A 26,601-nucleotide genomic window follows, 5' to 3' on the forward strand; every position below is an offset into this window, starting at 1 on the left:
CGCGCGGTGTGGATGGAGCCCCCGTGGGCGGAGCCTGCAGTGTCTGGAGCCCCGCGTTGTGGGCGGCGTCCTTTGTGGATGGAGCTGCTCCATGGAGCCTACACCACAAACTCCTCCGGGAGCTGGTCATCCCAGAGCCGCTCCAGGGAGAGGCAGTTCGTGGACCTCTGCTCGCCTTGGACCCTGGGTCTGGGGTCTAGCGCAACACCAAGGCTGCGGCTGCGCGGGGCGGGCTTGGGGCGCACGTCGTCCAGGCTGCGGCCGTGCTGGTCCGGGGGGCGGGCGGTCGCCTCCGGGATCTGCAGGGAGAGGGTGTGCCCTGTAGCCCCTTCCTGTCCATCTCGCCACTTCAGTCACAAAGCCCCGCCCAGCTGTCCTAGGCCGACACCTGCAACTCCGCCCCTCACAGCATTTAACACCAGGGGACTTGGCAGCCCCCTGCGCCCCTGGCCCCGGGCCGCTGCGCGTGCTACCCTTGCCGGAGATGCCCGCGCCGTCGCCTTGTCTTCTGCAGGCCACTCCCATTGTCCCCTCGCCCAGAGGGTCCTTCGACCTGACACACGGCCCACCTGGCTGCATCCCCGTGGCGACACCGTTGAGCTGACCCTGTACCCCGTCTGCATTCTGGCGGGGCGCAGGCCCAGGGCAGCGAGGTGGGGGACTGGCCTCCGCGTGGGCCCCTCCGGCTTCTGTGCTGTCGCAGAGGTGGCTTACCCAGGACGAGCACGCGCCTCTGGGCGGGAACCTAAGCCCTGCGGCCCACAGAGCCCACCCCTCGCTGGGAGGGCCTGGGGCCCCACACTCTCTGCTTCTGAACACATCGGGTCTGGACTCTCACTGGGGGCCCTGGGTGGATTTTCGGGATGAGCTTGGGAGCACCTCCGAAGTCGAGGGCAGTCCCCTTTCATGTGCGAGGAAACCTGTCCAGCACCCCAAGCTGGCGGTAGGGGTTCCGGCCATGTTGGGGAGCTGAGTGACTCCCAACGGAACTGTTTTCAGCCGCGCGCCCCAGATGGGGGCCACTGCAGAGGGGCCCAGTGCCCGGTAACGGGTGTCTGGAATGTCCAAGCGGGGCGGGCCAGGCGCCCCGGCCGCCTTGGGGCTGGCCCCGCCCAGGGCTCTGGCCGGCCTCCCCCTCCCCCCCCTCCTGCGGCCGGCTCCGTCCCTCTCTGAGCGAATCATCGAATCATCGCCCACAATCTCTTTTTCCAGGGGCGTCACCCACAGGTCAACTCCCGGCCATGCCGGGCAGAGCACCCTAGAACCCGGCTTTGGCTGCTCGCCCCCACGCCCGCCTATCCCCCTACCCTCCCACCAGGGCATGGGGTGGAGGAGGTGGGCACGGCCACCCCTGCGCGCGCGCCCGGCAGGACCCCAGGCCGTGAACCGCGTGCCCACTCCTGCGCTGGGGCGAGGGGCGCCGGCCCCCCACCTTGTTTCCAGAAAACCGCACCACCCACCCCGCCTCCCAGGCACCCTCCTCTGGGCCTCGGGGAACCACGGGCCCCAACGGGGGACGTACCTGGGCCGGATCCTCAGCACTGCGGCCCCGCGTCCTGACCAGTGTGACCGGCACCGCTGCCAAGCGCCCAGGGGGCCGAGAGGCTGCAGGGAGGGGAGGGGTCGTGGGCAGGGAGGACCAAGTCCAGGGAGGACGGCTGCCCACCCCATGAGGCGACTTCTCTTCTGGGGACCCTAACTCTGAGATGGGACTCGAGCCTCTGTGGCCCTCACAGCCTCTCCTCCTGGGGCTGTCGGAGCTGGGGGGGCGGGGCTGACCTCAGCAGTGACCTTGGCCTCCCACCTGCAGGGCTCAATCATCCTCCATCTCAGACACAGTCACGTGTTCCCCACGCGAGGCGTCTGAATGCCCTTTAGTGAGCAGTGGGTTCCATGGGGCATGCTTGGGGTGGTCCAGCCCTCGGAAGCGAGGGCCTGGGGCCCAGGACGTACCCCACGCCCCTCCCCACAGGAATAAGCAGGGCCCCAGCCCTCCCCCCGCCTGGGGCTCACACTGCCCTGAGCCTCCAGCATGGCCGCCTTGCTTGACCAAAGGCTCTAAGGTCTAATCAAACAAACTGTCACCAGGCAAATGCGGCGTCATCATTGTTCACGCCGGACACTCAGAGGTGGCCACCAACTTGTCCTTTACCAGACCAGCCAGATACTCGGAATGTACAGGTACACATAGCAGATCACAGACAGAGACCTCCTGACCCTGGGTGGCCCTGGGTGACCCTGAGCGATGCTGATACTGCATGCTCCTGGGTGGCCCTGGGTGGCCAGGCCCTTAGGCTGGTCCCTACAACTACCCACCACACCCACTGTCAGGGGAGCTGCAGACGTGCAAGGGTCAGGGGTGACGAGGTGCTCTGCGGGGAAGCCCCGCACCCCCATATCGACCAGGAAAGTATCCCCCGGCACAGGAGCTCACGCTAGGCTGAGTGGACACTCGGTCCGACAGCTCCTGTGAGTGGCCGCGATGGCGGCCTTGGCCATGGGACTTCCACTGAACCCAGCAGGACAAGAGCAGCCAGAGAAGAACCTGGCCGAAACGCTTTCCGGTGGCCAGACCCAAACGAGGCCCGTGGGCCTCCCGAGGTCAGCTGCAGAGAGGACGGGAGGGCCGCCACCCCCACCCTCCACAGGCTGGACCCTGTCCTCCTGCCTGACCCCAGGCCGCGGGCCACCGTCACAGCTCAGGAACGTGAGGCCCACGCACCCTCTCTTGGTCGCGCACAGCGATGACTGAGCGGGGGGCGCACCGGCCACATGCTCACCGTCCCTCCGGTTCTCGTCCCCAGTGTCCCTCTCCGGCCGGCTTCTGCTGCTGTCATCTGTGTCCCCACTGCTGTGGCTGGTGCTGGAGCTGCAGGACAGCGCCTCCCCACAGAGCGCCTCGGTCCCCAAGGGCCCGTCCACCGACATCTCCTTGGACTCCACGCGGAAGCTGCCGAGGCTGCCGGCCGGGTGGAGTGAGCGGTGGGGGGAGGGGCGCCAGCAGCTGCGGCCCCCACTGTCCTTGCCGCCGGCCGGGGGCAGGTCCAGCTCCGGCGAGTCGTCCACAAATGACTCCCGGTAGCACTTCTTCTCTGGGCAGAGAGAGAGAAGGGACAGCAACGTGACAGTGTCCAGGAGCTGCAGTGGCCAGCAGGAGCCCCGAGGTCCTGCCGGCCCCACACCCTGAGCTGGCGCCACGGCCCCGGGAGATGCAGCGTGTGGGGGACACCAGGGCCCTGCGTGTCCACGGCGACAGCCCAGGCCACACAGGCGGGATTTGTCACCTGCAGCCAGTGAAGTCTTCACGTGGGCTCTCAGATCATTCTCAGTTTGAGGGGCCCCTAAGCAGCTCACATACACGAGCAGACACGCACACAGACACACACGTGCTCGTACACTCATAGGCACACTCACGCACACGCAGCCCGGGGTTCCGGCCCTCGGCCCTCTGGCCGGCTCCTGGAGAATCCTTCCCCAGAATCCACACCTCCCCCGGCCCTCATCTTTAGAAATGGGCTCCAGGAGAGCTGGAAGGATGGGGGTCACCACCACGCCCTCCAACCAGGTCTGGGGGGGACACAGGAGCCAAGAGGCCATGCCCCACGATGGGAAAACAGGTGTGAATGGCTGCGGTGCCCTGAGCTGATGGGCAGGGGGAGGTCGGGGGTCCTCCAGGAGCCCAGACCGGGGGGGTGGGGTCGCAGTCAGGGAGGACACGCGGTGCCCACCTCGCTCCTCCTCCAGCTGCTGCAGCCTCTGCAGCGCGGGCCGCAGGGCGAGGTGCCGCTGGTGGCTGGTGCGGAGCAGCCGCAGCAGGTGGCGGGCGCGGGCGGCACAGCCCGTGTGGTACACCAGCTTGCGGGCCGCAGGCAGCCCGTCCGGCCGGATCTCCAACGTCTTCCCCTGAGCGAGGAGGAGACGGGATGTGGTCGGGGAAACCAGAGGAGAGGAGCGTGGGTTCCAGCGGGCGGCGGCCACCCCGACCTGGGCAGCGGCCACTGCTGACTGCGAATCTGATTTGCATGTGTGGGCGGTTTCTCTGCGGGCAGCGAAGGGCACACATCACCCTACACTCTGTTACGAGCACGCGGGACACGTCCCCTTGGCCATCGGGGCGGGGCGCACGGGAGCGGGACTGGACCCCAGGCCTCGGGTTCACCGTCCAGAGAAACGGCCAGCCTGGCCTGGTGGCCCTCACAATCCCTGCCCTTCTGCTCCCAGGGCCAGGCCTGGGCCAGGGTGACTGCGTGGTGGCCACGGCTGTGCGTTTCTGTGACCTCCGCCTCATTTCCTTTCACGTGCTCCATGTGGGAGCCAGAAGGTGGCCTGGTGCCAGCTCGTCCTGGGGCAGAGCGCCAGGCCCGGGACACCCAGATGTGGAGTCTGGTGGAGGACGGGGTGCCCAGTAGACGGCCTGGAGGGCAGGCTCTGCCCGGCTCCCCTGGGCTCTTGGTGGTTAAGACCCGTCCCACTGCGACCCCACCTGATACGCACCAGGAACGCCAGCTTCCCAATGTGGGCCCAGAGGAAGTCGTAGAGCAGCTGCAGGGCGCCAGTCACCTCCTGCAAGACAGCGGAGTCCGTGTCCCCAGGGCGGGCCCCAGGGCGGCAGGCGCAGCAGGGCCCTCGGCGGGAGGGGCTCTGGTGTCCCCCTGGTCACCTGATAGATGCGCATCCCTTTGGGAGTCAGTGCCAGCACAACGGTAGCTCTGTCTTCCTTCTTATCCTACAAGGACATCTACGTCAGGGGTCTGACCCTGTGCGCGGTGGCTGCGCTCCCCAGGGCCATGCGGGGCCACCCCGGGCCCTTTCCACCCCCTCTGACAGGAGGCCCGTTGTCTCCTGTTCCTGTCTCGTCATTGTCCCCTGTCCCTGCCTCGTCACCTTCTCAGACTTCCACTGCCTGGATACGGTCGTGAGCTCTCTAGGCCCCACTGACAGGCTCTCAGCCCGACGTCCCTACAGAACAAGTGTTACACTGCCCTGGACACCGGCGGGAGAGTAGCAGACGCCACCCTTCACACAGTCCCTTTGTCCCCACGTTGGGTGGGCAGCATTCACCGCAGGAAGCTGAGGGGGCTGGGTTCCAGGACGCTCCCCGCAGGTGTAGCTGTGCACACGGGGGACACAGTGGACAGCGGTGCCACCACCGCACACAACCACTCAGATGGCAGCCCACACGCTACTGCATGTCCCTCCATCCTGGGGGTCAGCGTCTGGGCATGGGTCGGCCATGGGGACACTGTCCTCCTGTCCTGGTGTCAGAGTCCGGGCTGCCCAATGCCGCTCATCTGGGGCCCTTGGCTGAGGCAGCTCCGAGGCAGCCTGAGCCCTAACGTGCCCAGCGGCCACAGGGCATGACCTTGAACAGCCTGAAGAAGTGGACGGGCACGTCCTCCAGCCGGCAGGCCTCCCTGATGAAGCGCAGCACGGCCTCCTGGGGGCTGAGGCCCCGCTGCTCGCGGTGCACGGCGGGCACATGTCTGAGGATGTAGGCACTGCCCCTCTTGGCGATGATCTGAGGATGGAGGAGCCGCAGCCTGTCAGTCCTGCCCGCCGCCCACCGCCGCCCGCCGCCCCACGCCCCGCCGCCCGCCGCCCCACCATGGCCTCACCCACTGCGGGAAGTAGGCCTGCGGCTCGAAGTAGCGCCCCACGTGGGCCCGCTCGCGGTGGTTGCCCAGGTCGGCCTGTAGCCCGTAGGCGGCCAGCAGGAAGTAGGCCTCCTCGCGGTGGGCGCACTGGGACCCCAGCACTCGCTCCTTCAGGTGGCAGTAGTACAGGTGCCGGGCCGCCTTGTCCCTGGGAGGCAGCAGGCGGTCCTCATGAGGGGCCGGCTCCTGCTGTCCCCGGCCTGCCCTCCACAGCCCCAGGCCCTCCCTGCCCTCCAGGTCGTCACGTCCCTGTCACACCCGGCCGCTTCCCAGGGCTGGCACAGGTGAACTTGCTGTCGGTCACTCCTGTCCCTGAGGACCCTGTGCCAAAGTCACCTCCTTCCCCAGCCAGGGGGGGCCTCCGGCATCCCCACGGCCCGGCCGCAGTGGTCAGCCTTCCACGCAGTCACACTCCACCTTCCAGAACCTTCCGCAGTCACACCCCGCTCTCCGGAACCTTCCGCAGTCACACCCTCCCTCTCACAGCTCCACCTCAGAAGGCTCATGGGGCCACCGGCCCCCCTGCCCCTGTGCAGCGAATTCCCAGAGACACGGGCCCCGCTCACCTGCCCTGGTCTGGGGGTAACTCGGGGTCCTAGGTCGCCCCGGGAGCTCCATGTCGCCCGCAAGCCCTAGGGCAGGTCTGCAGTGACTGAGACGAGCGGGGGACCCCGCCCGGACCCCCTTCCCACCCAGCTCTGACACCTGCTGCTGCACCACACAGAGCAAGCAGAGCCCCCACAGACGGCTGCACCCCGGCTGGGCCCCCTGGGGGACCCCGGGGACCGAGGGCTGCGCCTCTGGAGGGCTGCGTTCCAGTACGGTCGGCACACGTTCCAGCGAAGCGAGTGACCGCAGCCCCGGCCCGGCGAAGGGACAGCAGTGCCACGTCCTCCGCAGGACGCCTGTCCCCTCCCGGGGCCCCACCACTCCGGGGACTGTCCTTGAAGTCGGCCGGCAGGTACCTCATGACTCTCCCGTTCTCCACGTAGTGCTGCACGCTGAGGAAGGTCTCGAAGGGGCCCCCGGGCCTCCCGGCTCCCTGCAGGGCGAAGGCGACAGAAAGGACCGTGCCAGCCTGCCACGGTCACCGCCGTCACTTCGCCCCCGCTGCAGGCTCCCGCTCAGGTCCGAACAGCGGGCAGTCCGCGCGGACTGGCTTCGCACGGGACAGCGCGGGGACGCCGCGGGACAGCAGGCGTGTCACCGGCGGGCAGCGCCGTGGGCGGGACAGCCCCGCTCTGCAGCCCCATCCCCCCCCCTCCCCCCGGCGCCCCGCTCACCTGCCGCGTTCCCCGTCCCCAGTCCTTGGGGAAGTACTTGCTGAGCTTCTGGTCCAAGTCCATGAACATGTGCTCGTCGTCTAGGAGACAAACGCGGCCTTCAGCAGAGCCGCCCGCCGGGCGCTACCCCACGGCGACCCGCGCGGGCCGAGCTCGGCCGCGGCCTCGGAGTCGCCGGGCGTCAGAGCGGGCGCCGCAGCTCCGCCGGCGGGGTCTCCGCTCGCCGTGGGGACGGCGCCTCCCACGGGCGCAGCCTCAGGACGCCGCGTGGAGACCCGTCCCACGGACAAGCCCTTCGGAAGCAGAAGGCGCCACGTCTGGGACCCATCCCAGGTGCCAAGTGAACGATGCCCGCTGACCGGCTGTGCCCAGAGGGCAAGGGCCGCGCTGCTTCCTCCGAAACTACGTGTTCTGTGTTTCGGGGGTTTTATGGCCACGAGTTTCCTTCACGAGCTGGGAAAACGGAGCAGTTGCCCCCGAGAAAGCAGAAAACTCCTGTCGTGGTCGAGGCTCCCGGAGCCAAGACGCCTCGCGGGCCCGGGGACACTCTGAGGACGGCGGTGGAGCTGGGCTGGCGGCCAGCGCGTGCCGGCTGTGACGGGGACGCCGGGGGTGGCTTCCCGCAGGGCCGTAGGGACGAGGGACAGCGCCCACCACGTGACCGAGCAGCCTCAGCCCCGGGGCCTTGAACCGGGACACGGGACAAGGGCACCCTCTCCTGTCGACCCCAAACCAACCACCAGGAACCCCACCCTCGGCGTCCACGGCGCTGGCAGCGGACAGACAGACGCGAGGTCGAAGTCCTTCACGCGAGCCGTCCTCCCGCGGGCGGCGGGCAAGAACACCGCGTCCCGACAGAGGATGTCATCCCGCCACTGAAGGAGCCGGCTCTGGGGTCGTGCAGAGACGGGGGGACCGTGCACGTGTCGCTAAGGGAGGGAGGCCCACAGCGACAGGGCGCACTCTGCGGAGTCCCACGACGTGACTCCGGGAAAGGCGAAGCTGGCGCCGGTAAAACCGTCCGTGGTTGTCGGGTTCGGGGGAGGAGCTGGGGGAGGGGCGAGCAGCAGGGACACAGGGTTTCCGGGCAGCGGAAGTGCTTTGTGTGACACTGTACTGGGGGACACGTGTCACTGCACATTTGACGAGACACCACCGAGAGTGAGCCCTCGCGTCAGCTGTGGACTCCGAGTGACTACGTGTCGCCGTGACACACGCACGGCCTGGTGGGGATGTTGGTGACGGGGTGGCCATGGGGGGCATTTGGGGAATCTCTGTGCCTCCCCTCGGTTCTGCTGTGAAGCCACAACTGCTCTGGAAAAATATTTTTAAAATCTCAGCGTCTCTCTGAGTCTAAGACTCGAGGCCCCTAAGGGAGATAAATTTGCAGGTCACTGGGCCACAAAGGTCCCCACCTGCCTTCAGAACAGCGAGGACACTGCATGTCCCCAAAGCTTTAAAGATAATTCTCGGAGGCGAGGGCGCGGCCAGCCCCCACCTAGCGGGAGCCGGGCGGGGCCGGGAAAGCCCACGCAGCTTCCTCCGGTGTCCACGGAGCCCCTGGCCCTGTGGCTCGTAGCCAGGCCCTTGGGGACAAGCGGTTGGACAGAGCTCCGTCCAGATGTCCGCAGGGACGTGTGCTGTGGGCCTCAGCCAGTCGGTGTCCCCGTCCAGGAATGCGGCCACATTCCAGACTTAATGAAACTTGCCCGTGTCCCAGGGGAGGCGTCCTGGGGGCTCTGCGGTCTGCAGAGAGGACCAGCCCCCGGCAGTGGGGGGCCCAGGGCCGTGTTCCTCCCAGCAGGCCGGGCAGGGGCCCAGCTGGGCTGGACCTGGGTCTGCGCTGCCCCACGGCACCCACTGCCTGCCCGGCCCTCTCAGACCCGCTCTCTCGGGGGGTGGGGCGTTTTCCGGTGGGAGGTCCTGCTGGGAGGACCCCAGGAAGCCCTTGGCAGTGTCCCCGGGGGATGACGGGTATATTTGGTTGAAGACTCGCTGTCGATGGTGCGTGAACTCGGCAGCACACTGCGTCCCAGTGTTTCAACGACATTAACCCGTCGATTAGAAAAAATTACGTACGGTGTCCGGGCTGAGCGAGGGGTGGTCCCAGCGGGCCGGGAAGAGCGGGTGTGGACGCGGGGGGCAGGGCCGAGGGCCGGAGGGGCCGTGACCATCCACACAGCCCGAGAGCCCGTCCTGCTCGAGATCCTGAACTCACGCACACGAACTTTTTAAAAAGCGTGAATGAAAGTGTGAGATTCGGTTCTGGTCAGGTTCAGGGACCGTGAAATCCAGTGTCGAGCCGCGGTCCCATGCAGCGGGCCGGGCGGGGACTTCGCGGCAGATGCTGTCACAGCGTGTCTCTGCTGGAGCGCGCAGGCCACTCCTAAAGTCCCAGCCCAGGGTCGGACTCTCGCACGTGGGAAAAGCCGCGTTCTGTGGGAGACGCTCAACAGCTCCGTCCTGTGGTGGCAGGTGACAGGCGCGGACAGGGCCTTCTGGCTGCCCGTACACCCGAGGACAGGTGAACTCCGGGTTCCAGCCAGGGCAGCAGGCTGGCTGCCCGGCCCCGGAGTTCTGCTGAGGGACGGGTGCGTGACAACGGGGTGCAAGACAGCCAGGACTGGGGAAGTCACGGCGCGGCGGGGGGGACCATGGGGCGGAGCAGGGGCGCCCCCTGCAGACTCAGCCCGCAGAGGGGGCGGGTGCTTCCGGGGCGCCTGGGGGACCCGAAGGCGGAGTCGCCTGGCCGGGCTTTACTTACTCCTGACCACACTGAGGCCAAAGAAGTGGGCTTCTCGGATGCCGGTCGCCTCGCACACCTTCTGGAAGAGCTCGCCGGCCGTGGCCCTCACCTGGGGACGGAGAGGGGGTGGGGGCTCTGGGTGCAGCTCACAGCAGGGCCCCCAAATGGAGCGAGACTGCCGAGCGGGGCCTAGCGGGCAGGGCCCGGCTCAGGAGTCAGCGCTCAGGGTCCTTGGTGGCCGCCCGCCTGAAGACGAGACGTCCCCCCAGCCCGGCAGAGCAGCCCGTGAGAGACCGCGGGTGCCGAGGGGGGCGGAGGAGGCGGGTGTGGGGAGGACAGGAGCCTGCACGGGGTGGGCGCGTCTGGGACCGGGGTGCAGTGAGCGCAGTGCTCCTGGGGCACCCCATCGTGCTTCCCCCACCCCGACATTGCACAGGCCACTCCCGAACGCGGTCCGGGGACACCCGAAAGGGACTCAGGGCCTGTGGCCACAGCGGCTCCCTTCCAGCGAGGCCCGTGACCTCAGCAGCCTGGCTGGCGGGTCCGAGCACCCCTACCTGACCCCCCACTCCTGCGGCGCCTCCTGCGGGGCTCAGGGCCGCCCCAGCTCCAGTGCTGGCACAGCCCCCCCCACCTGCTGCTGCCCAGGTGCCGACCCCAACCCCATTCCCGCACCAGCGACTGCCGGGCTGAGGACACGCAGTGGGGGGCGCCCTGCCCGGGTGCCGTCCAGCTCCCCGTCCACCTCACACTGTCGCATGGGCCTTCGTCGCCGCTGAAAACGTCCTTTTTTTCAGGCGAGGCGACCCTTGGGTGACCTCACAGATTACAAGGACCTTGTCAGATTACAACCCCTTATTTATTTTTAGTTTTTACACCTACAGCACCCGGTATTCCTAGGTGGTCTCCCATCCAAGTACTGACCAGGCCCGACCCTGCTCAGCTTCCGAGATCAGGCGGCATCGGGCTTGTTCAGGGCGGCGCGGCCGCAGACGCCGCTGAAAACTTAATAATTTCTTACTGTCGCACACTGGTACGTTCAAATGTCCAGTTGTCTCAAACGCTGACGCTGATGGGAGTGAGACTCGGGACAGGCCCCTCCCGTCTGGGCGACCTGTCTGTCCTCTCTCCACGGCCTCCCCCTGCCGTGTGTTTGTTGGTCACATGGGCCGTTTACCCCGTGGCCGCCGTGTCCCCGACGTGCCACGCCTTGTCCCTCAGCCTCTGCAGCTCTGGGCCGCTGGGCGGCCCCGCCAGACTTTGGGTTCCCGCATGCGGGTGGCAGCGTCCCGTGCGTGTGCGTGTGGCAGCGTCCCGCATGCGGGTGGCAGCGTCCGTGTGGCCTAGCCGGCAGAGTGGAAACGCCCTGCTCTCCAGAGGGCCTCCCTGGCGCAGACTGGCAGGTGGCTGGCAGGGGACCCCTCCGCTCTCACTCGGCCCCCTGCCAAGGAAGCGACGCGCGTGGGCATAGGCGGCGCCTCTGTGACGTCGGGGAGGCTGTTTGGTTATCAGGGCGTCTACATACACTGTCTCAGTCAAAGGGTGCGCTCCCACCCTCGGGTGGCGAGTGACTCAGACTGGCCTTGCTCCTGCCTGTTCAGTGGTGAGGGGTGGTCAGTCCCCGGCGATGAGGGTGACGCACATCTACAGCGAGGGTCTCGCAGCCCGTAATTTTCCAATACCTGGCTGTGAGGACACAGTGACCGTTAGCATCAGGTCCTGTTTGGGCTCACACGGTGGGCACACACCCCGAGAGTAAGCTGGCTCTGTTACTGCCGAGTTGCAGGCCGGCATCCCAGAGGCCCGGCCGCCAGTGGCCGAGATGTGTGGCTCCGCAGGAGGGCGTCCCGCTCGGCCATGGTCACACTGTCCCTCAGCCAAACCCTCACGAGATGTGACTCACAACGAAACAGCTGAAAGCGACTGTCCCAGCTCACGCGGGGCAGAGGCCAAAGCTGCCACACCCCCAGCAGGTCGTCTAGCTGCCCCCTCCCTGTGGGTGAGGCGCCTCCGAGGACGCAGGCAGCCCCGGACAGCCCGCCCATCTGCTGCAGCCTGTCGTCACCCACCCTGGATTCTGCCGCTCATGCAAGTGTTGCAATTGACTGAAATACAGAAATGGGTCCCTGAGCAGACAGGAGACTCCCCAGGGACTTTAATAAGACCTTGCCAGGAGCCACACTGCGTTTCAGAGTGTGTCCGGCCCTGTCAAACGTGTCCACAAACCACGCATATCCTTAAAACGGAAATGCGATCTCCCGGGACCAGCTGACTTTCTGGGGTCTTCCCATTCCTCTAAACTCGGCTGAAAGAGGCAGATAAGGCGATGCCACCAAGTGGCCTCATCGGCCGGCGACACCTGGGCATGTGAGACAGGTGTTTCCGCCTGGAAATGGGCCCCCCGGGCTCTGCCCCCTGACGTCACGGGAAGGAGATGCTGAACGAAGAACCCATTTCTCACGATGTCCCCTCCAAGGAGCTCCCCCTTCCTGGGCCACAAGCAGGCGGACTCTCCCCGGCCAGCAGACCCGGGGTTGGCGCTGTAGAGTGGCCACGCCACTGGAAGGCAGGCTGGGCGTGGCAGCAGGCCCAGGCCACCCAGCAGGGTCCCCGGCCCAGGCCACACAGCAGGGTCCCAAGTCCCAGGTGAGTGGAGAACACGGGGGCGCTTCAGAACCAGGCGGTCTGAGCTCGAGCCCCGACTCCGCACCTGGCCGAGCACTCGCCAACCTCCAGGCCTCAGTTTCCCCATTCGTGGCACTGGACTAACGAGGACTCCTGGGGGGGGCGTGGGGAGGGTCTGTGCGGGCCCAGGCAGAGTCCCCAGCCGGGAGAGTGTCCACATCCACCTGTGAGCAGCGGCCGCTCCAGGCAGCCGATGGCAGAGGGGACGGGCCACAGCTCGGCCACGCCCGGGGACAGGAGCCACAGCCTGAACAGAGATACCCGGACTAGAGGAGCTCGGAGCCACTCAGGTCCCGCACGCACCTGGGAACAGGTGGGAAGACGCCCACCCTGAGACCCGAGGGCAGCCCCGGCTCGCCTCTCGGAGACTCGGGGCTGCAGTGTACCCAGCATCGCCCCGCGCGTCCCCACCGGCGGTCGCTCTCGGACCGAACACCCCGAAGGCTGATGGACAGCCGGGGGGGGGGTCTGCGCTCCCCACGCCCCAAACACCTGCTCCCTCCAGGAGTCCTGCCTGGAGGTCTTTCTCTAGGAGCCCCACCCCTAATTCCTGCGAAAAGCCTGTTTTCCTGCTGAGGGGCACTGCTCCCCCACGGAGCAGAGCAGGACAGCGGGTGGTCTGAAAGTGGTTGCTCGGGGGCCGCTCTGTCCCCAGGGGGAGCAGCGGTGTGGTCAGGGCTGTGAAGCCAGCCGGGGGTGGGTGGGCAAGTCTGCAGGCTGTGCTAGACCCCACAGGCGTGGGTCACCCGCTCTGGGGGGATATGGGCAGATGTCTGTGACAGGGCGTCCGGGCAGTGATGTTGGGGGGGCCTCGGCAAGCTGCACAGCTCTGCAGGGAGCCCCGGTCCTCACAGCATCTCAGGTGTGTGTGACTAACATCCCTCGAGAAGCACAGCGTGTGTGTCACGGACAGGTGACTGTCCAGGTGACCAGATGCCCGTCCTTGGGCACCACACTGGGTGGTGGCCCTCGCAGGGAAGGCGAGGACTCTGGACTCGTCCCGCTGGATGGGTGTCTAGGTCGGGGAACCGTGTCTGAAAGTCACCTCCCCAAAGACAGGTGCGCGCGGGGCACGAGAGAGCTGGACAGAGAATCGGCCACTGAGAAGCCGGAAGTGGACCCTGAGCTCACCCCACAGTCACCCGCGCTTACCCCATGGTCACCTGCACTCACCCCCATGGCCAGGCGCAGCTGCTCCCGCGTGGGCAGCAGCACGAGGACGTCCCTGTGCTCCACGGTCATCGCGGCTCCACGGCCCGTCTCAGGGCGAGGCCCCCTCCTGCAAGAGAGAGCTGGTCAGGGGCATGGCCAGGGGCGCCGACCCACGTGCCACTTGGAGGGACAATGGCCACGTGTCACTGCGTAGGACCCTCACCCTCCATCTGGCCACAGGTGGGCACGCAGCACCCCAGACTCACCCGGCTGCCTGGCTTCCTGAGGACCGGGCGCCTTGCGGGGCTCCTGGCCGGGAGGGGCCGGAAGGGAGTGGGCCGGGCTCCAGCCTGCGTGCCAGGACAAGGTCCAGGCTGTAAGTAGCCGGCCACGTGCGGCTTCGCTGGAATGCAAACAAACAACGCCAGCTGCCCCGCCCGAGACTGACCAACGCCCCAGGACCACCTGGCAGCTCCCCAGGGCCTCAGCTGCTCCCTGCTCCACAGTCTGGGGCCAGGGCACCGCCGAGGTTCCGGGGACGCTGGGGGTGGGCAGAGGCCTCGGAGCCCAGAAAGGCGCCCGCAGTCCTGGGGGACGCAGAGCCAGGTGCCCCGCTGCAGCCTCTGGCTCCGCCCGGGGCTGGTGAACCCCAGCAGCAGCAGCGCCGCCCCAAACAGGCCCGACGGCCTCTGGCTCCCTTTGGGGGGTGGACGCCCACAGGTCTTCTCTGGCTGGGGGTCACCTCCTGGCGACACTCTGGTGACACCGCCACCAGGACATGCAGCACGGCTCGCCGCCCTGCGGCCTGGCATCTGCGCGTGGGGGTCCAGAGCCCTCTTCCCTCTCTGGCTGCCCCCCGACACCGGCCGCAGCCCGCCCAGATTCGGGGCCACTCTCCCCGGTCACAGCGCACCCGCGAAGCCGCAGCCGCCCCTTCTCCCCACGGTGGGGGCAAAGCTGCTCCTCTTCCTAAAAGGGCAAAATAGCCCCGTGAACGGCCGGGTCTCGCCGTGCGGCCACTCGCCCGTTTCCAGCTGCCCAGTTGCTGGCCTGTGACCCGCTGACGGAGGTCACGACGCTGTGTCGTGTAGAAGACGGTGGTCAACGCGTCCTTCCACGAGGGCGCGGCCGGGACGTGAGGGACGGCGCCACAGCCAGCAGGACTGAGGCGGGGTGGGCGCCGAGGTGGACAGCCTCCCCCGGACAGAGACCCCGGAGCCAAATCCAGCTTCCCGCGGGGCAGCTCACGGCCCAAAGCCGGGGTGCACCGGGCCTCAGCGTGGTCCTCTGTGTGGGTGTTGGCTGTTGGAGGCGCCAGTTGGCCCACGCGCTCCCAACACCCGCGCTTAGGATCAAGCTCCCTCGAGGGATTCTCGTGAGGACAGGAGGCCCCTGCTGCAAACCCTCCCTTCTCGCCAAAGTCCCACAGGACCCGGGCCATGAAGTGACCGCACTGTCACGGGGAGTAAGGTCACTTCCTGTAAAGGCTGCAGAGGCTCCCTGTCGCCGAGGGCCACCTCCGCCTGCTGCGCCTCCGCATTGGTCAAGCACCTCTGTCCCCTGACTTTGTCCTCCGGGAAAGCGCAGGACAGAGCCAGGCCCCACACGCCGCTTGAGACACTTGCTGTCTTCTGACCGGCTCGGCCGAGTCCGTGGTTTCAGGCGTGGGGGGGCGGGGAGAAGCGAGCCCCCGAAACCCTGGCCCAGCCTCTTCACTCGCGGCGCCCCAAGACCTCTCTGCCCGATTCTCTTTCTTCTGGATGACGGGTCCCCACCCCTGAGATGGGCTTGCGAGACTATTCTAGAAATAAAGCTTCTGAGCCCCAGGTGCACGAAGTCCAGGCTTCGTAAAACAACGCCGGACCCACTCAGCAGAGAGGCGTGAAGAGCCGCACGTGGACCGAAGTCGAAGACATCACACCCCAGGGCAGAGCTGGCCCGACACTCGCAGGGCGTGTGGGCCCGTGAGGCACCCAGGGGCAGAAGGGGCAGAGGGGGCAGAAGGAGCCTGTGGCTGCCAGGTCGGCGGGTGGCTGCACGCAGTGGGCACAGTAACCCTTTTTGGGGCCACAGAAACGCTCCAAAACCCGGCGGTGCTGGTCGCACAACTCGCAGATTTGCTAAAATGCATTTGATTGTTGACTTAAGGTGAAGGTTTTTTGTAGCATGTAAATCATACCTCAGTAAAGCTATTAAATGCATAACCGGTTATAAAACAGTAGAAAAACACAAAAAGCCATCCAACAGGTGGCATGAGATGCAACCCTTTGTCAGAATGGTGGCCCTTCTCAGCATGTGTGTGTGTGTGCATGTGTGTATGTGTGTGCATGCATGTTGGTGTGTGCATGCATGTGTGCATGTGCATGCACATGTGTGCGTGCACATGGGTGTGTGTGCATGCATGTGCGCATGTGCACGCATGTGGGGGTGTGCATGTGCGCATGTGCGTGCATGCATGTGGGTGGATGTGCATGCTTGTGTGTGCATGTGTGTGTATGCATGTACCTATGTGTGGGTGTGCGTGCATGTAGTTGTACATGCATGTATTTGTGCATGTGCATGCATGTGCGCGTGCATGGCGTGGGTGTGTGCGTGTGGGTGTGTGCATGCATGTGGTTGTGTGCATGTGTGTGTGTGTGCATACAGGTGCATGCACATGGCCCTGATGACAGCTGACACCTGCCCCTGTGTGCCACCATGGTCAGCGACACCCGTCCACCCTTCCCATTGCTGCCCTGTGCCTTACACAGTTGGTTCTCACGGTCACAGTGACCCATCTTAGGGAGGAAGAGTCTGCGTTTGAGGCCGAGCTGCTTCGTCAGTGGCATGGAGGGCACTCCGGAGTGCTGGGGTGCCCTGCAGGGCAGAGGGGGGCCTGGCTCCCACTGCTCGAAGTTGCACTCTGAGACCGAGGACTCGTGAGTGGAGCTGAGGAGCATGAGCGCCCCCCATCCTTGGCCCCTCCCCAGCCTCCACCCTGGTACCCGCCCTTTCCCGACACAGGGGTCTAAAACGGGGACCCCAGGTACCAGACTTGGAGTCTCACAACCAGGGGAGCCACGTGGGCCAGCACAGAGTCAGCAGTGGACGGAACTGGGCGTGCCCCAGAAGCTGCCCCCACCAGACTGCGAGGCCCCCACACTGCGAGGCCCTGGAGGGAGCTGGCCCCAGTCTCCGGACAGGCCCCCCCCTTCTGTGACAGGCTGGGACGGACACCCCCATTCCTGCTACAGCGATGACGACACCGATGGCCAGAGACCCACTCCGTCTGGGGACGTGGGACGCGGGTGCTGCTGCCTGGCCACCACCGTGCCTGGGACAGCAGAGGACCCTGGGATGGCTCCATGTCTGTCCTTACGTTACCCCAGGAGGCCTGGCTTCTCGTTGCTCACGCTGGAGGAGGGACTTGGAAGGAAAGTTGAGCAGCAGCCAGCTGATAACGGGGCGCGCCGGCCCCCCGCCCTCGGCTGCTCTTGGCTCCGACTCCCCCTCAGTCCCGGAGCAGATTCCTAGAATTCTCTGCAGTGCCTCCTCTGCCTCCTGTGTAACCCTGGCCAGGCACGAACACACAAACACTGACCGCTATGGATTTAGGATTCAAAGGGCCCCGTCCAGGAGTAAGTGGCCAGCCGTGACCGGGCCGTGGCTGCAGGCTGCCCGACGAGAAGGAGCAGAGGGCAGGAGGCTGCGGGGAGAGGGGGCGGCTGTGTGGACAGACCCTCGGAGCTCCGGCCCCCGTCCCGCACCCACCCCAGGCCTCGGCTGTAGCCAGCTGCCTGGTGCCAGATGCTGCCCCCTACATGTCACCCGCGTGGAGGTGCACGCGACTTGTTTGTCTGTCTCTTCTCAGTAGGCACTTAACGCAAATGCCCCCGCGGGGACCCCACGTCGTCTGCCACCCTTACTCACAGGGACCTGCGGCTGAGGACAAGGACACAGTTTGGAGAGTAAAGTGGGTTTTGGCAAAAGGCTGCCCCAGGCGTGGGGGCCGGGGGCCCTGTCCAGTCTGCGAGGCCCCCCCGGCCCCGCCCCGGGCTCTGGGTTCACATCCACTCGCCGCTGGCAGCTGGCTGACCTGGCCCGTCCCTGGGGGCGCCTGGGTGTCCTCCGAGGAAGCAGGGGAAGGAAGAGGGGGTGGGCCGCCCCGCAGGTAGGGGCGCTGGATCATCAGCATGGTTTGTGATCACCATGGTGACGGACAAAGCAGACTGGCTTCTACTGGGCGTTACTGCCGCTGGTAACTGTCTGCATGGGGGCCTCTCGCCGCCCGGCCAGGGCAGACCCCTACCCACCCTGAGTCCCTAGTGGCCTCCACGGGCGACGCCCATGGGGCGGTGCTGGGTGCCAAGGGCTCTGGTGAAGAGCCGTCCAGGGGCGCTGAGTGTGTGGCTCAGGCTCTCAGCAGAGCAGAGGGACAACGACCAGGGCCCAGGGCGTCCGGGTCCCAGAGCCCGCGACCTTGGGGGCCAGGGTGGGTCCGGGTCAAGGCAACGTGCTTGGTCTGAGCTCAGTGGGCTGGAGGTGGACGCAGGCTCAGGCCAGGCCGGTCCCCGGGCCTGGCTTCCTGCTGACCGAGCCGTCCAGCTGTCCGGGCGGCGGCTCCCGCCCTCTAGGAAGAAGCCGGTTCAGGTTTTTGTTTCACCGACTCAGCAGATCATCGATCCAGTCCCAGTGCCCCGTGGGTCAGAGGGCGGGAGACAGCACTGCGTCCCCAGGAGGCGTCCCCTCTGGGGACCAGCGGGCCAGGAGCAGCCGTGGGCGCTCTGGCCAGGGCCTGGCGCTGCGGGGCGAGTTGGCGCTTCGTCCTGGCAGCTGAAACACTGCGTTCTTTGTGCTGTTCTTTAGCTTGACCTTCTGTGCCGGCTGAGCCCAGAAAGGCCGAGTCCAGAAAGGCCGGGCCCTGCCCCCGCCACCGGCCGGGTCCTCCTTCGCTCACCTGTGCTGGGTGGGGTGGGACGTCTCTGCCCGCGAGCTCGCGCCTCGGGGACAGCTGTGCCACCGCATCTGCCCGCCCCCTCTGAGTCCTGCCTTTTTAAATTTATTATTATTTTTTTAGCCGAGGCAACCCTTAGTTGACTTCACAGATTGCAAGGACCTTGCCAGCTTACAATCCCTTATTTTTTATTTTTTACACCTACAGCACCTGGTCTTCCTAGGTGGTCTCCCATCCAAGTACTGACCAGGCTCGACCCTGCTTAGCTTCCGAGATCAGAGGGGATCAGCACGTTCAGGGGGGCGTGGCCGCAGACTCAGAGTCTTGCTTTAAAGGGGCCCTGAGCAGCACTGCACCTCACACAGCGGGGCCAAGTCCACATTGCCCTCTGCCACGCTGCAAGGCGCCGGGCAGCCTGGGGAGCCCCAGGGAGCCCCAGGGAGCCCTGCCCCCCGCACCCTCAGTGAGGTGGCTGGTCCAGGCTGTTGGTGGCGAAGACTCATGAACAATGTAAAAATCTATATGAACCTCAGACCAACAGTATCAGATAAAATCTTTAAACACACACACACAGACCCCCGTCTGTGAAATTCACTCATTCAAGCAACAAAGCCAGTCGTCTCTCTTTCCTCTGCTGATAAGGACACCAGGTGTCCTGGATTCAGAGCACGCCTGCTCCAGCGTGACCTCAGCCTAACTCGTCATATCTGCAATGATCTTATTTTCGAATAAGGTGCATCCCGTGGTCTGGGGGGGGGATCCGAGGTCAACATACCTTTGTTTGGGGACGAACACAGTTCAATCCAAACCCTACAGCTGAAGCTTCCCCCTTCTTTAATTCTTTGTTCCTCGTGACCGGAGCATTCTCACCAGGACAAGGGTCAAAGGTGAGGCAGGGCCGAGTGGTGGGGTGGGGGGAGGCACTGTAAGAGCTGCCTCCCAGGCTGATCTGGTTTCGTCTCCTTTGAGGCTGAAAGCAGGTGTCGGCCCGGCCCACAGCGGGAACTGGGTGCCCTGGCTTCTTCCCGGTGGAGCTGGGAGACGGGCTGGAGCGGTCCTTGCCAGCAGAGCCGTGCTGGCTGTGGCCGCACGTGACGGCCACCTCCGCCTTTCCCCTGGCTGCCAGCATAGAAACAGCCGCCTCATGGAGCCATCGGACAGCAGAGAGAGCCAGCGTGCGGTCCAGCGAAGGACTTCGACGTGAAACTTAGGTCCGGCCTTGGGCGGCGACACGGAGCTTTGGGCCTCTGGTGGCAGGGGAGGGGCAGGGAGGGTGGCGAGGACGGTGATCGTCTTCCCCCTAAACAAGGAAAACAGTCGCTGGGCCCGTCTGAGGCCCCACTGCGCTCAGAGACAGACCAGGTGGCCGCGGCCTCCCGCCTAGAGCGTGGAGGGTCGCAATGATGCCCCCCGGGTTCCCGGCTGCCCCAGCTCAGCCTCCGAGCGTCCCCCGCGGCAGACGGGGTCCTGCGGGACGCCCGGCACGCGCGCCTGCCCCGGGGATGCCGACCGCGTCAAGACGCCTTTGCTGCCGATCGGGCCGATTCTCGTACGTTTACGACGCTGCACTGTGCTGTCTTCGAGCAGACGCAGGCCTCGTTCTGGCCGCGCTGACCCCGGTGGCCCCGGCCGCCACGTCGCTGTTGCAAGAAACGCCCCTTACCTTTGTTTTCACCTCTCTCCCTCGTCACTACCCCATCGGTCACGGTCGCTTCTCGTGTGGTCGGTGTCTGTCCTCTTAGCCCTTAATTCCCTGTCCCGATCCACGGTGCGCGTTAGAAACGGGGCGAAAGCACCGGTGAGCCGTTGCCGGGTGAGCGGCCCCGCGGTTCTGAGGTGACGAAAATGAGTGCCCTCGCACCTGAACTGGAGGCTTTTAAAAGAATCATTCGCAGAGAGATTTTCTAGCTCTTAATCTTTGGCTGCGTTTTGGGGACTTTCTCATCAAACGGCGACTTTCAGAGGAGACAGATATACATCTTGAAAACAGGATCTGAGGAAAAACAAGATGCCTGTGTTGTCGCTGCCAACAGAAAGGGGACGGAGAATGCAATTTTGGGTGATTTCAGGCGCGTTCCGCTCTGATCCCGGCCCCGCTGAGGCTTTAGCAGTTCGACCCGCAGTCACGTACTGGGCGCTCACTGTTCGCCGCTGCTCCCCCGGGAAAGCAGGGGACGAGCCAGCCCCGAGCGGTGACGCCGTGAGGAAGGTCGAGGGAGACAAGGACTGAGCAGGGGGGACCGCCGCAGGGCGCGGGCCAGGCCGGTACGTGACGGGACCGACCGGTGGAACCCGCCTGGGCTCGGCAGACACGGGAGGACGTTTTCCCTGGCCTGCAAGTGAGGTCAATCAATACACAAATCACGCAGAGTCGATCAATACACAAATCACACAGAGTCAATCAATACACAAATCACACAGTCAACCAATAGGCAAATCACAATAGAATCAATCAATACACAAATCAATGGTATTTAGGACAACACAAATCACAAAGAGTCAGTCAATACACAAATCACGAATCGACAATACACAAATCACACAGAGTCAATTGATACACAAATCACAATAGTCAACCAATAGGCAAATCACACAGAATCAATCAATAAATCACGCAGAGTCGACAAAATGCCACAAATCACGCAGAAAGTCAGTCAATACACAAATCACGAGAATCGATCAATACACAATCACGCGAGAGTCGACGATACACAAATCACGCAGTCAACCAATACGCAAATCACACAGAATCAATCTATACACAAATCACGCAGAGTCGATCAATACACAAATCACACAGAGTCGATCAAACACAATCGCGCAGAGTCAATCGATACACAAATCACACAGTCTGCCTTTGGAGAACCACAGAGCCCGGCAGTTTCTCCCGGAGGAAGTATTCAAGCAGGTAAGTGATGACACGCATTTTAAAAGTTTTGTCTCAATGAAACACAATGTATTTTCATAATAGAATATTATATCTAGTGACTTAGAGTTTCTAATTATTGTGATTAAAAATTTAAATTTTCTATTATCTCATGTTTAGTAGTTGAGTTTGTACATTGTATACAGGATGACTTTGTGTGATAGTAGTTATTGAGAAATTAATACTATACTGATATAAACAAGATTTATTTAAGGAAGGGTTTGCCTTTCTAAAATTCACGCAGAGGTATGGACTCAGCGGCACCATGAGGTGGACAATATTCCAATGAATTGTTATTCAAACGGGTTAGCCAAGAAAGTACAATAATTGTGCTAAATATATCCAAGCAGATAAAGAAGATATTATCGTGTGAAGTAAAAAAACAAGAAATCATCAAAAGAACCAGGCGGAAATATTAGGCATGAGAAGTATAGTGGCTGTAATGAGAACGCCACGGATGGCAGAGCGCGTAGTGTGGCAGCAGGCCGCTGGCACGCAGCCTGGCACCCGCCTGGAGACAGCGTCAGACCCCACGGGGCGAGGGCCCCTGCGCGCTTCAGCCCGTGCCAAGGCCGGGTCCTCGCCTGTGCTGCTGGCCACCAGGCTGTGCCTGGAGGTTCCCAGGACCCCTCCTGGGTTTGGCTCAGTGAGCTCGGGAAACCAGTTAAACTGGTTTAGCCAGTTAAACTCAGAGAACTCAGGATCACTGGTTTAGTATAAAGGATTCAACTCAGGAAGCCCAGAGGGGAGATGCAGAGGGCAGGGGACGTGGGAAGGGCACAGAGCTTCGCCCTGTGAGCACCCGGCACCCCTCACCACCACGTGGCCGCCTGGCCCGAGGCTCCCCGAACCCGTCCCTCCGGGTTTTAGGGAGGCTCCCTTCCCTGGGCAGGACCGATGAACGCACTGGCCATTGCCGCGGGACTCAGCCTCCAGCTCCTCTCTCCTCCCAGGAAGTCTGGTGGTGGGGGGGGCGGGCAGCCAAGAGCCCAACCGGCTAATCGCTGGGGGGTCCCCTGGGCCACCAGCTTTCCCAAAGTCACAGTAACATCACGAAAGCCACGCTCTTGTCACTTAGGAAATTCCAAAGGTTCTCGGAGCTCGGCGTCAGAAACCGGACGAAGACCAGATACCCGTGTTTCCCATCGCGGATCACGGCACAGGTGGATGCGGACAGGACGGGCCAATCGAGCAGGAAATCAGGAGTCTGCAGGGAACGATAAAGAAAAGCAAAGAGCATGAGGGGGGCGGAGCCGATCACAGCGATCTTTCTGCGCCGGATCTTTCCGTGGGAACCCCAAGGACGAGGGAGCGGTCCGGAAGCTGCGGGGCGAAGCCGCGTGGCATCTGGACGCGTTCGGATGGAGCGTGAGCACGGCCGTCCCGAAGCCCCGGGGAGCGGAGGGCGAGCAGACAGCTCAGACCCACAGGCAGCGGCGCCTCTGGGGCTCGGCAGGCAGACGGGGGTGCCCGGGACGTGCTAGGGAGGGAGGTGGGCGGGGCGCCCTCTGGTGGCAGCACGTGGAGCTGCGGGATGTGTTCGCAACGTTTCCTTGGGGTCCATGCCCAGGTGCCCAGAGCCTCCTTCCTTTTCTCCTCCTTCCATACCGGAGCCATTTCCTGCTGGGCAATAAAATCCTGGTTGTCCACACGCCATGGCCTCTGATGCAAAATGCCTGAACCGAGAGAGGAAAGACATGTCGGGAGGGAGAGAGCTACGCTGAGCCAAGGCACTGAGCCCCTGCAGCCTTGAAATGCCCACGCCCCTTCCAGACGTCCGGTCACACACCTGTTCCTTTCCCACCTGCACCTCGAATGGTCATTTTTCTATCTATACTGTTTCTCGTTTCAATACGATCATTGCTGTGACATCAGCTGCCACTTTTAATTGTACCGCGTGTTAATCGGGTACCTGTAAGTTACCCCAGGACTGAAGCCACAGCTCCACATCGATTTGATGGGAATGCGTTTCAAAAGTCACCTGTAGTTCCCCAGGCCCGAGGCCCCGTGCGCTGGTGCACGGCCCCGTGGTTTTCCCAGCGAGGCTGAGCTTCCACTCCCCGCCCCGTCGGCCAGGAGCCCTTCCTCCCGCCCGCGAGCCCCAGCCAAGACCCAGGTGCATGGTGTCCTGACCTATGTTATTTACAGTCAGGAAAGCTGTCCTCTCCGATCAGAGCAGCTCTGCAGATGCCCAGCCCGCTGGCTCCCACCTGAGATGGCGGATGTGGTGGGTGCACAGCCTGCCGCCCTGGGAACCGCCCGTCTGCCTGGCTGCTTCTCTCCGGCTGTGCTAAGTGTCCAGGAATGTCACACGTGCCGTCTGATGGGCTTCTTAATCTTGCTTGCCGTGCTTATCACTGTGCAGGGAACTTTACATTCCGGCTGATAGAGAGTTCTGCTTCTTGGTCCAGCATCTTTCTCTCCCGATATTTAACTTTTTGGAAAGGCTCAGCAATGCTCTGGTGTCTGTGGACAGTCAGTGTACCCAGCAGCACAGAGCGTCTCCCTGCAGCCACCAGCTTCCACTTCAAAACTGTCATCACCATCATTGCATAATCGTCATCTTCACTGTCACGCTAACTACTCTGCCTGAGGCCCAAAAGCTACCGAGCAGTGGAGCTGGGTTCAAACTCTGGCGGTGGCATTGGAGCACACTCGTCCCCACTGTACTTTATTGTGCTAACTTCACCTGTCTCGGCTCCTTCACCCGACAAATGGGCGTGCGGTAGAGCCTCTCTCATAGGGTTTTGCGCAGATAAGATGGGGTGATGCCTATGAAAAGCACCCGATAATGTCGGCTTGGGGCGGGGTTCAGTCTGGAGCCGGGAGTTTCACTTGGCCTGAGCGGGCGGACCTGTGCTGGACCTGGTCCCAGATGTGTCTGCCCGTGCTGGGCTTTGCCATGTGGCCGGGAAAGACGGTCGAGAAGGCTCAGCTGGGCCTGAACGGCTCGATTCTGTTCTTTCTTATTCCCACATGCCACCAAGCGGCGGTGAGATATTTCTGGGAAATGCAAAAAATGTCAGCGGGATGGCAACACCTGTCTAATTTACAATCCACACATGGTTTAAAGTTCACGCTTAGGAAATGAGCAGAGAGGGGACCTTCCCAGGGCGTGGCTCCCAGGAGTAGCCATTACCTTCCGTTTGCTGATCGAATAGCTCAGCTCACGGCAGTACCCATAAGCCCCTCAATTAATTAGACTTGGAAATTATCTAATAATATTGTGATTCCTCTGAAGATTAAGTGAAAATTTCAGAAGTTAGCCTAATCTCCTCCCCACCCGAAACACGGACATACGGTACCTGGACCCCCTGACTGTTGGCAGTCCTTGGGCATCTCGTGGGGGCCGGGATCAGGAATCGCTCGTCCTTGGCAATCAAGAGCGTCTCCGAGGATCCGGGGGCCGAGGCGTCTCGATCTTCAGGAACGCGTGGGCCAGCAGAAAGCCGCACGCTCTCCGGACGCCCATGCGATGGCTGTCACTGGGCCGTGCTGTCCACCGTGCGAGAAAACATGGCTGCTGCTTTTTTTCTCTTCATATTTCTACCAGAGGTTCGCCTAGACCGAGGGAGGTCAGACATCCCAACATCACGCGAAGTATCAGGCCACCCTCCAATCCTGCGACATGTGGACGGTCGGCTAGTGTCCACTGCGTTAGTGACCAGATGCTCACTGGGGGCCTATGGCGTGTAGGATGATGAGCCGGGTTCCAAAGGACACGCACGACACAGCCTTTGCCCTCGAGAATTTAAAGTCCACTGAAAGGTGAAGGACGTGTAAACAAAATACGGTGCCAGGGACATGATAGGAACAGAGGCCTCAGTCAACAATACCGCGTTTCTCCCCAGAGCACAAGGCTCGCTCGACTTTACAGACGAAGAATCTTCGTGGTCCCCCAGCCCGGCGGCGTCCTCGTGGGGCCTCAGAACTGTGGGAGTTCGGACCACATGTGGTCTCAACCTGGTGCTCGGTCCCCCCGGGCTGCGGTAACAGGTCACTGCGGACGGAGGGTCTCAAACAGAGCAGATCCGGTGGCTCACTGAGCTCGGACACGGGAAGGGACGAGGACTTGGGCGCGAGTCGTGCTTCGAGGCTGGGAGAAGACAAAGGAATCGCTAACATCTCCCCTGACGGGGACCAACGCGTTCGTCACCCTAAACTACGGGAGAGTAAACATCTTTCACATTTAGTTCTGGGGTGCATTCTGCAATTTCTTTCTCTTTGAAAAAGGAGCTTCTAAAATGTGTGAGTTGGGTCAACATTTGAAACAGCCATTGTTCCATAATTCACACATTCACAGAAAGTATGAATTGTTCCAGGATCGAATTTCGCGTAGGAAAACAGTCAACGTGGACAGACGATTCCAGCAGCTTCTCGATGTGTGTGGCCCGAGGCGAACTCCTTACTTTGTTTGTCTGTTTCCTCTTCTATAATATGAAGATGATCCCGGAACCACCCCCAAGCCCCCCAGGAGGTTAACGTGAGATAATGTACGCCCGCCGGTGGCAGAGTGCTCAGTGCTAATGCATTGTCACCGCCATCACCGTCGTCACGTTGTCCTCACGGACTCAATCTCAGGGTGAAGGGAGACAGCTTGCTGGGAATTTTGTACCTTATGGACTTTGGAACTATCTCTAAGGGTATTTAAAACACCTCGATCTCCCCAGGAAAGGCGTCCACTGAGTGAAGATTCACTGAGTACAAACACCCGTGAGCCCTGCCGAGCTTCCAGGCGGGGCTGCGCTCACGTGACTCACGCTGGCGCTCCCTCGGTGACGAGGCTCAGTCGAGCACCCATTTCCTCATAGGCAGGTTCGTCTTGAGACGGGAACCCTGAGTCCTCAGACCCGGGGCTGCCCCCGATGCAGGGCTGTGTGGTCGCAAGCCGCTCGGAGCCTGGCCCCGTCTAAACCATCTCGCGGCTTCTGTGACACGCGGGCGCTCTGGCCGAGGTGCCAGGTGCTCAGGAGGTTTCTAGAACAAAAGGTGGTTATTGTTTTGTCTGTAATGAAAGTTTCACCAGGCAACACCTGTTTTTCTGTTTGTTTTTTTGCCAACACATCCAGCAGGAGGCAGGCCGAGCCTACAGATGACTGGGCTGAAAGGGACTTCTTATTTATTTGTTTATTTTTTATTTTTCAGGCGAGGCAACCCTTGGTTGACCTCACAGATTGCAAGGACCTTGTCAGCTTACAATCGGTTATGTTTTAAATTTTTTA

At 63.1% G+C, this 26,601-nt stretch overlaps 1 protein-coding gene and 2 pseudogenes across 1 annotated transcript; all 3 read right to left on the reverse strand.

The window, feature by feature from the left end:
• On the reverse strand, positions 1 to 13,642 carry FRMD1 (FERM domain containing 1). Its single transcript, XM_039881778.1, has 12 exons — positions 13,542 to 13,642; positions 9,702 to 9,792; positions 6,938 to 7,017; positions 6,620 to 6,696; positions 5,616 to 5,802; positions 5,363 to 5,518; positions 4,661 to 4,726; positions 4,495 to 4,563; positions 3,729 to 3,903; positions 2,781 to 3,092; positions 1,523 to 1,605; positions 1 to 299 (listed from the first exon to the last, which is right to left on the reverse strand). The coding sequence occupies exons 1-12, from the start codon at positions 13,608 to 13,610 to the stop codon at positions 99 to 101; spliced, it is 1,566 nt and encodes a 521-aa protein (XP_039737712.1). The 5' UTR covers positions 13,611 to 13,642; the 3' UTR covers positions 1 to 98.
• Positions 10,559 to 10,677, reverse strand: LOC120618301 (uncharacterized; annotated as a pseudogene).
• A 5,009-nt stretch (positions 13,643 to 18,651) lies between the features above and the next one.
• Positions 18,652 to 18,769, reverse strand: LOC120618497 (uncharacterized; annotated as a pseudogene).
• Between the last annotated feature and the right edge of the window lie 7,832 nt (positions 18,770 to 26,601).

This window comes from Pteropus medius, unplaced genomic scaffold, assembly GCF_902729225.1.
Source record: "Pteropus medius unplaced genomic scaffold, Ma_sr-lr_union100, whole genome shotgun sequence".
In the NCBI taxonomy this organism is placed as follows: domain Eukaryota; kingdom Metazoa; phylum Chordata; class Mammalia; order Chiroptera; family Pteropodidae; genus Pteropus; species Pteropus medius.